At 44.5% G+C, this 12714-nt stretch overlaps 1 protein-coding gene across 1 annotated transcript in view; it reads left to right on the top strand.

Annotated features, from left to right (window-relative positions):
- The window catches only part of scn4aa (sodium channel, voltage-gated, type IV, alpha, a), an 84228-nt gene that overhangs the window by 58949 nt on the left and 12565 nt on the right, over window positions 1-12714 (top strand). The window contains exons 13-15 of the mRNA XM_046369241.1: window positions 1484-1722; window positions 1987-2160; window positions 2346-2702. Of these exons, the coding sequence (XP_046225197.1) occupies window positions 1484-1722; window positions 1987-2160; window positions 2346-2702 (770 nt within the window). The remainder of the gene's footprint in view (window positions 1-1483; window positions 1723-1986; window positions 2161-2345; window positions 2703-12714) is intronic.

The raw sequence follows: 12714 nt of genomic DNA, 5'->3' as shown, positions 1-12714 counted from the left end.
CACATGGAGGGCTGTGCGGCCCCCAAAAGAAATGCCACCCCACACCATGACTGACCCACCGCCAAACCGGTCACATTGCACCACAGACTGTCCAGGAGTTGGTGGATGCTTTAGTCCAGGTCTGGGAGGAGATCCCTCAGGAGACCATCCGCCACCTCATCAGGAGCATGCCCAGGCGTTGTAGGGAGGTCATACAGGCACGTGGAGTCCACACATACTACTGAGCCTCATTTTGACTTGTTTTAAGGACATTACATCAAAGTTGGATCAGCCTGTAGTGTGGTTTTCCACTGTAATTATAAGTGTCACTCCAAATCCAGACCTCCATGGGTTGATAAATTTGATTTGATTTCCATTGATAATTTTTGTGTGATGTTGTTGTCAGCACATTCAACTATATAAAGAAAAAAAGTATTTAATAAGAATATTTCATTCATTCAGATCTAGGATGTGTTATTTTAGTGTTCCCTTTATTTTTTTGAGCAGTGTGTATATACATATATATATATATATGCATATATATACATGCCATGAAATGTACTGTGTGTCATTGGTCTGTTTCTTGCCTGTGAGACAAACATAACCATCCACAGTAGGAGACATGTCAAGTCCCTCAGGCAAGTTTAGAAATACACTAGGCTTAGTTGGGAGTGGATGCAGTCTTCGCTCTAATGTGAAGTGTAATTGCCTAGCTTATCATGGTGGTTGTAGACATGGCCTTCTGACCCCCCCCCCCACCTCTCATTACAGTAGCATTGTCTGAAGTCTGTTACACACAGAGCAGCCAATCACATTGTGTGTGTGTGTGTGTGTGTGTGTGTGTGTGTGTGTGTGTGTGTGTGTGTGTGTGTGTGTGTGTGTGTGTGTGTGTGTGTGTGTGTGTGTGTGTGTGTGTGTGTGTGTGTGTGTGTGTGTGTGTGTGTGTGTGTGTGTGTGTGTGTGTGTGTGAGGAGAGAACCCTGTTAATGTACAGTTGCATGCCCTCTTGGTGCTAAGCTTGAGCTATTTCAGCCTTCCAGGGCGGGCTGGCACCACGGGCATGAATTCTGGTGTTACCCACCGTTGCATTTAATTTACTTGTTGTTTTTGTTTAGAACAGACAGATTGCCCATATTTGTACACATTTAACGACACATGAATGTCACCAATGCATGTTCTTAAAGTCAAAGAGCGTTGAACTAGGGCAATGAATGACAAATGTCCCTAATTCTGTCAATCATATCCACTCATCCCCCTCCTGTCACTTTTTAGAGCGGGACATTTTGCTCGAATGCCAGATCAATATTCTAAGGGTGTCTTAGTAGTCTTGGGTAACTTTGTTTCGTTGTCTTTTTTTAAAACTTCATAACAACGGCAAGAGGGATGAATTGTAGAGTTTTCAGCCATAATTCCAAATCATTTAAAAAATGTTTGTTTGTTATTATGTTTCTATTAAACATTATTATTGAACTGGTCATCTAAACCTTCCCTCTCTTTCTAATAGAGCTGGAAGATGCCCAGAAGCCTTGTCCACCCGGCTGGTACAAGTTTGCCGACATCTTCCTGAAGTGGGACTGTTGCGTGCCCTGGGTATGGTTGAAGAAGTGGTTGCTCTTTATTGTGATGGACCCCTTCGTGGACCTAGGCATCACCATCTGCATCGTGCTCAACACCCTCTTCATGGCCATGGAGCACTACCCCATGAGCCCAGAGTTTGACCACATGCTCTCCGTGGGGAACCTGGTAACAACTTTTAAATGGCTAGTTTAGAGGTAGATGTTAGGTGTGTAAAGCTAGCTGTATTGCTAGCTCAAACTTGCATTGCTACTCTTGCTTCCTTATTATAACTGCGTGACATATAATTTTAGGTGTCATGTTGTTCGCTTGAATCGGATATTACTTAGTCTTATGTTGATGAGAACATTTCTTAACATCCGAGTTATGGTATTTGACATGATGTATCCAAATGACATCTTGTCTATATTTCTGATATGAATCCCCCTCTAGGTTTTCACTGGGATCTTCACAGCAGAGATGGTCTTCAAGCTTTGCGCCATGGATCCGTATTACTACTTCCAGGTCGGCTGGAACATTTTTGACAGTATCATTGTCACGTTCAGTCTGGTGGAGTTAGGTCTAGCCAATGTCCAAGGCCTGTCCGTTCTCAGGTCTTTCCGTTTGGTAAGACACACTGATTTCCAGTCAATTCATGTCTGTGAAATAGTATTCGTAGATTAACTTTATTGTACTCATTTAGTTTACAGGGCCAATGTACAACAATGGAACTTGCATCAAGAGCACATCAAGCCATGAAAAATGCAATTTGTGTGTTGTCTGTCTGTTAATGTACTATGTGTTGGAGGCAGCTGCGTGTCTTCAAACTAGCCAAGTCGTGGCCCACGCTCAACATGCTGATCAAGATTATTGGCAACTCTGTGGGCGCTCTGGGCAACCTGACCTTGGTGCTGGCCATCATCGTCTTCATCTTCGCCGTGGTGGGCATGCAGCTCTTTGGCAAGAGCTACAAGGAATGCGTGTGTAAGATTGCCACCGACTGCGAGTTGCCACGTTGGCACATGCACGACTTCTTCCACTCATTCCTCATCGTGTTTCGCATCCTGTGCGGGGAGTGGATCGAGACCATGTGGGACTGTATGGAGGTGGCCGGAGCCGGGATGTGCCTGGTGGTCTTCATGATGGTCATGGTCATCGGAAACCTGGTGGTGAGTGCAGCAGACACCCAACTGTAACCCTAATCCCTAAACCTAACCCTCATCCTTAAAGCTGCGGTAGTGGGAAATAGCACCACGGACGTCCCGCCAACATTCTTATTGTTTTTGTTACCGAGCTCAGGAGGGTCGCGGAACATGGTCCAAAAAATTTGCAGTGCATATTGTGCTCTTCTATTGCATGTGCAATATCAGAGGGGGAAAAAGTTAATTGTTTTCATGAACTTCTTTGTAATATCACAAACGGGCGTAGCTGTTTCACCATAGAGTCGATGCCCACTCCTGTGTGGGAATCTAATTTGCGTAATGAATGAAATCCCCTTCAAAATCAGTCTGTTTATGCTAGAGATACCAGTGTCTCAACCCACCATATCCGCCGATGTCGGCCTCCCGCACCTGCGGTGGAAGGTGGCAGAGCTACAGTGGTGTTTGTCAGACCAGGAAACGTTCCCGAAAAAAATGGTTTTCATGGAAACGTCCACAGAGTACAAATGGTTTGGGAAAGAAACTATGTTAGGACTCACTATTGAAAGGTGAGATGCTCTCAAATAATACATATCAGTTGTTTTTGCTCTACGACGCTCAAGCCTCACAAGACTCGTCTGAAGGTAACCTAGTACCAGACTGAAAAATGTATGGAAGTGAAAAGGGAATTTACACATGTATACGGGTAATACATGCTTACTTATATCTCTCAAATATAGGACAGACACTCTTATCTGGTTACGTAAAGACTATCCCTTTAATTAGGGTTGTATGGAAGTATAAATAGATATTCAATGTGAGGGCACAATAAATCTTTTAAGTATAGTGAACATTCTAGAGATCCTAGATAATGCCTCTCAACAACACACGCGGTCCCCGACTGTGAACATCTGTCACTACTGTCAACTTGTAAATCTCCGTAACAGTTATTCGAAATCTCTGCAGACCTAACGATTATAGTATTGTAATGCTCAGTCAATCCAGGAGATATTGTGCACACAGCTGATGGAGAGTCTATTTTTGGCCCCCTAGAGACACCAAGAACAGACACACTACATGGCCAAAAGTATGTGGGCACCCCTTCAAATTAGTGGATTCGGCTATATTCAGCCACACCCGTTGCTGACAGGTGTATGAAATAGAGCACACAGCCATGCAATCTCCATAGACAACCAGTAGAATGGACTTACTGAAAAGCTGTGACTTTCAACGTGGCACCGTCATAGGATGCCTCCTTTCCAACAAGTCAGTTTGTCAAATTTCTGCCCTGCCTAGAGCTGCCCTGGTCAACTCTTAGTGCTGTTATTGTGAAGTGGAAGCGTCTAGGAGCAACAAAGGCTCAGCCGTGAACTGGTAGGCCGCGCAAGCTCACAGAACGGGACCACCACGTAACGAGTAAAAATACATTTGACCTTTTGGAATTACTAATGAGGAGTTGATCAACAAACCATATGAGAGTAGGGAATATACAGTGGTTCTTCCTTTAAAAGTTTTGCGCTTATGCCGTGACCGTTTGTGGTAAATTGCGTCATTCTGGCAACAATGGCTGACAGTTAAATAACCTGCCATAGAAGTCTGCGGCGCCCTGCATGCTGTGCTGCAGTACGCTGCAACTTTTAAAGGAAGAACCACTGTACAATAAGAGGAGGAACTCCCATTTACAGTACATTATTTGGAATGGTGTTTTCAACCTTTTCTGGGTTAGTTCTCCAGTCTTTGGCGAGGTGTGGCACAACTCTTGATTATGTGATGTTACAACATACCTTGTCATGTTTCAGAACACCTCAGGATGAATGTTTCAGTACACCTTAAATCTGTCCCAATACCTTCACAACCAAGTGTTTCAATACTTCAGTTAAAGTTAAGGTCTCGTCTCCTTTAAGGTGGTGGTAGCTCAGTTGCCACTAGAATTAGTGTTCACTATTCATTTTCACTTCATTTTAACAGTGTAGTGTCTAAGTTACAGTATATGCTGTTGGTCTGGAAGACACAGCAGCCATAGGCAGCAGGGGACTTGGATGGGGGTTGAGGGGGTGTGAGACACAAAAAAAGCCATATTAGTGTTGGCGCGAGTACCCAGTGCTTTTGTTAGCTCGTCGGGATGAGAATAGCCATTTCCGCTTGATTCTATTAATAACCACCAGAGAGAGGAAATGCATTTGGCCTCACGCCGCAAATATTGTGCTTGTGTGATCAGCTGCTAACAGCTCATCTGCGTGTCCTTGTTCTGGAAGATGAGTAAAGACCGGGACAGGGCCTCCCATCCTGCACCCCATCATAGGTGGAGTGGATTGCCTTAGCCACCACTTGTGGTTCCATGCAATACCAAGGCATCTTAGCCAACCACTATCAGTAGTGTCCCTTTACGAATCCCGTAATCATATTACAATATACCAGATCATTTCTATTAGGGCTGTCAAAAAATCCAGAATTTGCTCAAAGTGAACTGTATAATGCTCAAAGCGCGGCCCTCCAGAGTGGCTCACCTGGTCTAAGCCACTGCATCACAGTACTAGCTGTGCCACTAGAGATCTTGGTTCAAGGCCAGGCTCTGTCGCAGCCGGCCGCGACCGGGAGACCCAAGGGGCGGTGCACAATTGGCCCAGCGTATTCCGGGTTAGGGGAGGGTTTGGCCGGCAGGGATGTTCTTGTCCCATCGCGCACTAGCCACTCCTGTGGTGGGCCGGGCGCAATGCACGCTGACATGGTCGTCAGGTGTACGGTGTTTCCTCAGAGACATTGGTGCAGCTGGCTTCCGGGTTAAGCGGGCTTCTCGAGTCCGTACGGGAGTTGCAGCGATGGAACAAGACTACCAATTGGATACCATGAAAAAGGGGTAAAACAATATATAAAAAAATCTCAAAGCGCAATAAAAGCAAAACAAATTTACAATATTTTTTTCTAAAGTAACGGGAAGCATAATTAGGTAAATTCATAAAGAACACATTTTTTTACCTCAATGTAGGGTGTCCATTTAAAAGCTCATCTTTTGACCAATGGTCAAATAATATGTTAATTGTGTATGTAATTCTCTAAGAAAACCAATGGTCCAAAACTAATGTCTCGATCATAATCAAATAGATTTTTAAAGCCCTTTTTACATCAGCCGATGTCAAAGTGCTGTACAGAAACCCAGCCTAAAACCCGAAACAGCAAGCAATGCAGATGTAGAAGCACGGTGGCTAGGAAAAACTCCATAGAAAGGCCGGAACCTAAAAAGAAACCTAGAGAGGAACCAGGCTCTGAGGGGTGGCCAGTCCTCTTCTGGCTGTTCTGGTTGGAGATATAACAGTACATGGCCAAGATGTTCAAATGTTCATAGATGACCAGCAAGGTCAGATAATAATAATCACAGTGGTTGTAGAGGGTGCAACAGGTCAGCACCTGTGGACAGCAAAGAGTCATCAGGCCAGGTAGTCCTGAGGCATGGTCCTAGGGCTTAGGTCCTCCGAGAGAGGGAAGGAGAAAGAGAGAATTAGAGGGAGCATACTTAAATTCACACAGGACACCAGATAAGACACAAGAAATACTCCAGATACAACAGACTGACCCTATCCCCTCGACACATAAACTATTGCAGCATAAATACTGGGGACTGAGACTGGAGGGGTCGGGAGACACTGTGGCCCCGTCCGACGATACCTCCGGACAGGGTGAAACAGGCAGGATATAACCTCACCCACTTTGCCAAAGCACAGCCCCCACACCACTAGAGGGATATCTTCAACCACCAACTTACTACCCTGAGACAAGGCCGAGTATAGCCCACGAAGATCTCCCCCACGGCACAAACCCGAGGGGGGCGCCAACCCGGACAGGAAGATCACGTCAGTGACTCAACCCACTCAAGTGACACACCCATCCTAGGGACAGCATGGAAGAGCACCAGTAAGCCAGTGACTCAACCCCCGTAATAGGGTTAGAGGCAGAGAATCCCAGTGGAGAGAGGGAATCTGTTCAAAAAAGTTATTGGAGTGTTAACCCTTGTGGGACAGTCAGAATTATGGTGATTAAATCAATGGAGGCCAGAGGAAAAAAAGTGGTCAAAAAATGGAAAATGGAATAATGTCAGCTAGGCTGGATTCTGAAAGAATTAAGGCTACTGGCTACCTGACATACTCACTTTCCCGATGAACTCATCTTTCCTGTTGAATTCACAGGACATAAAACAATATATAGAGAGGTAAGACAGATATCGATTTTGAGACATGACATGTAGAATTTTAGTATACGTTTCTCATATTAATTAGAAAGTCCTGTTCTCTTTTGAAGATTTCTTACAAAAACAAGTACCTCTGTGAAATGGCAATGGAGCACTAAGTGTAAGACAAGCTTTTTATTGTCAAAGCCTCTTACATTTATTTCAACTCGTATCATGGTAATTTAGCTTTTTGTTAACCAGGTAAACAACTTTGAAGACGACCACCACAAAATGTAAAATCCTCAAAAGTTGTTGCTAGTAACCTGCACCTCCATGTCAACAGTGCTTGGTGCTTATTATGGGATAGACTACATAAGTTACGAAATCTGACTTTTTGGATATAATGTTAGAGAAAGACCGCACTGAATTATTGAGGACATGAATAATCACATTTGCCTTGTTAAAATGTATTTTATAACATAAGAAAATTAAATTTAATCACAAGTTCGTTTTCACTACCTCTGGGTGGAGTTGGTAGACACCCTACTCGTTGTCAACTTGTTTTTGCATTACATTGTAGATTTTATCTGTACAGATGATGTATTTGGGTTGTTTTCAGACAATGCGATTAATCATAATTAAAATAATATTTATGCACTTAAATTACAAAAAGTTTAGTTAAAATCCTTAAGAATCTAAGTAACATAAAAAAAATCCCCATCAAAAATCCGTCAGTTTAAGGTAGAGAGATCTTCTCTTTTTTTTTTGCATCTCAATCCACCGCGTCGGCCTTCCGCATCTGTGGTGGAAGGTTGCCGAGCTACAGCTGTGTCTGTCAGACCATGAGACCACGGCCTTCTCACAAAAACATCTCTAGCGTCCGAACGGTTTGGCCTAGAGAAACTGTTATGCCCACTATGGAAAGGGGAGACTCATGAACACAATGGTGTTCTCCGCTTTTGTTAATTTGTTAACCATTCAAATTAATGGAAGCATGAAGGTAGTTTGGTGCCAACAAAAATAAGGGGTTAAATATGTGTCCGAATACAGGGGAGGTGCCCGAAAACTTGCCTGTTTTATAGAGTTTGCTAGAGGGCACACCTTCCACGAGTGCCCTCTCTCCACCTCCATACCTCAGAATGGGAGAATTCTGAACAGTACTCTCACATGAAAACCAGTGATGAAGGCCCACTTCACACATTACCTCTATTATAACTTACATAAGCTTTGTATGAGAGACACAGTCTGCCAAAACAATATGTTTATGTTTTGATGCTGCATTGTACATGCACTAAAACCCCCCCAAAAAATGTTTTCACAACCCTCTCTTAAAAACACAATTATTCAGATTGCAGAACCACTTTGGATGTTTCCACTTTGGATGTATCATAATACACATTGAGTTTACATTCAAACAACCACCAAACACCAGATCTCAGTTCAGTTTCATTACATTTCGTGGTTTTACTGCACAATAATGGTGTTTTGAGTCATTCTATTTTAACAGTCTATTTATTAATCGGCGGAGGGAGGGGGGGGGGGGCTTCTATCTATTTAAGTCAAATGACTTGAGCCAGCAAACAGTGGTTCTGACCTTGGGTATCTGTTAAGACCCAGCTTAAGTGAGCCCCCTGGCACGGACGGAACAAACGCGGACAGCTGAGCGGCGCACGGCGAGAGGGCCTCGGGGATCAGATCCAAGAGAGAGAGACGTCTGCAGAATGCATCACTAATTGATAGGGAAGGTAGTAATCAAATGTCCCATCACACGCTGTATGGAATATGGGGGAGGTTCCTTTTGAGTACAGTTGCGACTTACGAGCACAATAACGGTAGGCCGCTCTGAGTGGCAGCCAACAATGTATATTATGGTTGGTCATCATCTCGATTTGAACTTTTTATTGTCTGCTCCCCTCCAGCCTGTTTCTCCCCCGATCTCTCTCCTACAAGCCCTGTATTTGCTCCAAGAGACTACTACTACCATTCTCAGTCCAGTTTGCCCCCCCCAGTCCTTTTTTTTCCTTTGTGGTGTTATGTTAGCGACAAGTTAGCCCGTTGTCAGCCCTATGTCCCAACACACTTTGTGATTCCCTCCACAGCCCTATCCACCGCTACCGTAGCCATTCATTTCTAGCCCTTTCGAGCCCCCTGTGCTGCTAACCCCCTTAAGCCTTGTGTTTCTGCCCCTCTCAGCCCTTTCCCAGGGCCTCTGGCGGATTCACAGCTCCTTACAGAGGAATGAGAGAGATCAGCCTTGCACAGTCCACCATGTAACCATGATCTACATCTTAATCTGAGAAATAAGAACCCAGATATGGTCTAACAGGGTTTAGACACTAAAGATAGCCACCTCCAGATGAATCGCAGGCAACATTATATTGTCACCACTGAACGACATCAACTTTATATGCGTTATGTATACGAGACGCCCAGGTTTATGATTAAACGGATTCACTTTATTTTACAGCACGAGGCTTGGTGACACACGTGGCTCACAAACGTTCCTGTTTAGGAGGCACTTGAAAATAGTGTAAGTTTGCTTTATTATCTCGCCATTCTCATTAACATTTGAGTCATTTAGCAGATGCTCTTATCCAGAGAGACTTGCAGTTAATGCATTCATCTTAAGATGGCTAGGTGGGACAACCACTTATCACAGTCCTTGTAAGCACATTTTCCTTAATAAAGTAGCTATTAAGTGCGAGTGTTAGTACATGAAAGGCAATCTTTTAAGAGGTAGGGTTTCAGATGTTTTTGGAAGATGGGCAGGGACTCTGCTGTTCTAGCTTCAGGGGGAAGCTGGTTCCACCATTGGGGTGCCAGGACAGAGAAGAGCTTGAACTGGACAGAGCGGGCAGCAAACCCCTGCATCTTATCCAGAACGATGCAGCCCACCTGGTCTTCAAACTTCCGAAGTTCTATCATATCCCCCCCGCTACTTCTCACACTCCACTGGCTTCCAGTCGAAGCTCACATCCACGACAAGACCGTGGTAGTTGCCTATTCAAAAGAATACAAAAACATAACCATGAGGCTAAGCATTTCCTAATCGAAATGTACAACTATGACTTCCCATTGCAAAAGCATTTCATGTTTAGCACACAAAGTATCCGCTGACCTAAAGTTTAAATGCAACAAGTTATTTTCAAAGAGATGGATAACAGCAAGCGCCCTGCAATGAAAAACACACTTCCACTCACCAGATGATGATAATTTGAAACTCAGCTTGTCGTTGAAAGTTATTCTTGAAAAGGGAGAAGCTAACAAATTAGCAACAACTTCCTCTTCAATAACACCTGCTGCAGCCACTGCAAACCTAGCCTACTAGACCGTGGATAAACTGGAAAACTACTGCTCGCTGTTGCGCAAGGACCTGTTGGCCTTTGAGAAGGCAAAAGTTTCCATACATTTTTTGGTAGCCAATGGCTGACTTAGCTAGACAGATTTATCTCCCCAGAGACCACTAAAGAAAAATCCTGATTGGATCTCTTTTTCTCTTCAGTGTTAACCCTTTTCAACAAAAACTGAATAGATTAAATCAGAACATCATTGAAAATAATAATGTAATTAGAGGTATTATTATAGGAGGCACTCAATGTTCCCCACTGTGTTTGGGTTAGAAATTATTTGTAGAGTGGCTCTATTTTCCCCCAGCATTCAGCATTTCACCATTCTTAATGTCTAAAGAATCCATATGTTGTTCTGAAATATGAATACAGAAATACTGGACATTTCAAACTCTTACTATGGTGATGATTTGACAAAATTACAATCATGGTCTTGAATTGGACTCACATTTTCCTGGTCTCAGCCTTGGCTTAGTCTCGGACCCTGTGTCTCCCTCCTGGTCTTGGTCTTGACTCGTTCTCACCCCCTCCGGTCTTGGTCTTGACTCGGACTCTATTTGCTCCGGTCTTTGTCTTGAACCAGTCCCACTTTAGGTGGTCTCGAACACAACACTGGCGGAGAGCCTACATGACACAGAGAAGAGCAGTCTCGGTTGAGTGACCCGTCTCGAAGCCTGACTGGTTATGGTTAAGAAGATCGTTCTGAGAGAAATAGCGAGAGAGTTAGTCAGCGACAGCACGCTCAAGTGTTTTGGAAAGAAAAGAAAGAAGGGAGTCGAATGTTGATTTCTTGAGAAGGGGATCGACTCGGGCAATTTTGAAGTCCGAGGGGAAGCAGTCAATGGTCAGGGATGAGTTGATGAGGGATGTGAGAAGGTATCCATAGATGGGAATGAGGTTGAGTGGGCAGGTTGTCGTGTGGTCAGACCTCACTAATCAAATCAAATTTGTTTATATAGCCCTTCGTACATCAGCAGATATCTCAAAGTGCTGTACAGAAACCCAGCCTAAAACCCCAAATAGCAAGCAATGCAGGTGGAGAAGCACGGTGGCTAGGAACAACTCAATAGAAAGGCCAAAACCTAGGAAGAAACCTAGAGAGGAACCAGGCTATGTGGGGTGGCCAGTCCTCTTCTGGCTGTGCCGGGTGGAGATTATAACAGAACATGGCCAAGATGTTCAAATGTTCATAAATGACCAGCATGGTCAAATAATAATAATCACAGGCAGAACTGTTGAAACTGGAGCAGCAGCACGGCCAGGTGGACTGGGGACAGCAAGGAGTATTCATGCCAGGTAGTCCTGAGGCATGGTCCTAGGGCTCAGGTCCTCCAAGAGAGAGAAAGAAAGAGAGGATTAGAGAGAGCATACTTAAATTCACACAGGACACCGGATAGGACAGGAGAATTACTCCAGATATAACAAACTGACCCTAGCCCCCCAACACACACTACTGCAGCATAAATACTGGAGGCTGAGACAGGAGGGGTCAGGAGACACTGTGGCCCCATCCGATGACACCCCCAGACAGGGCCAAACAGGAAGGATATAACCCCACCCACTTTGCCAAAGCACAGCCCCCACACCACTAGAGGGATATCGCCAACCACCAACTTACCATCCTGAAACAAGGCCGAGTATAGCCCACAAAGATCTCTGCCACGGCACAACCCAAGGGGGGCGCCAACCCAACCCAGACAAGATCACATCAGTGACTCAACCCACTCAGGTGACACACCCCTCCTAGGGATAGCATGAAAGAGTACCAGTAAGCCAATGACTCAGCCCCTGTAATAAGGTTAGAGGCAGAGAATTCCAGTGGAAAGAGGGGAACCGGCCAGGCAGAGACAGCAAGGGCGGTTCGTTGCTCCAGAGCCTTTCCGTTCACCTTCACACTCCTGGGCCAGACTACACTCAATCTTATGACCCACTGAAGAGATGAGACTTCAGTGGGTTGAGACCGAGTTTGCGTCTCTCACATGGGTAGGCAGACCATTCCATAAAAATGAAGCTCTATAGGAGAAAGACCTGCCTCCAGCTGTTTTGCTTAGAAATTCTAGGGACAATTAGGAGGCATGCGTCTTGTGACCGTAGCGTACGTGTAGGTATGTACGGCAGGACCAAATCAGAGAGATAGGTAGGAGCAAGCCAATATACTGCTTTGTAGGTTAGCAGTAAAACCTTAATCAGCCCTTGCCTTGACAGGAAGCCAGTGTAGGGGGGCTCGTACTGGAGTAATATGATCAAAATGTTTGGTTCTAGTCAGGATTCTAGCAGCTGTATTTAGCACTAACTGAAGTTTATTTAGTGCTTTATCCGGGTAGCCGGAAAGTAGAGCATTGCAGTAGTCTAACCTAGAAGTAACAAAAGCATGGATACATTTTTCTGCATAATTTTTGGACAAAGTTTCTGATTTTTGCAATGTTACGTAGATGGAAAAAAGCTGTCCTTGAAACAGTCTTGATATGTTCTTCAAAAGAGAGATCAGGGTCCAGAGTAACGCCGAGGTCCTTCACAGTTTTATTTGAGACGA

This window comes from Oncorhynchus gorbuscha, linkage group LG11 (assembly GCF_021184085.1).
Source record: "Oncorhynchus gorbuscha isolate QuinsamMale2020 ecotype Even-year linkage group LG11, OgorEven_v1.0, whole genome shotgun sequence".
NCBI classification, from domain to species: Eukaryota; Metazoa; Chordata; class Actinopteri; order Salmoniformes; family Salmonidae; genus Oncorhynchus; species Oncorhynchus gorbuscha.
The sequence above is the reverse complement of the archived record's forward strand: the minus strand, read 5'-3'. Positions and strand labels throughout refer to the sequence as shown.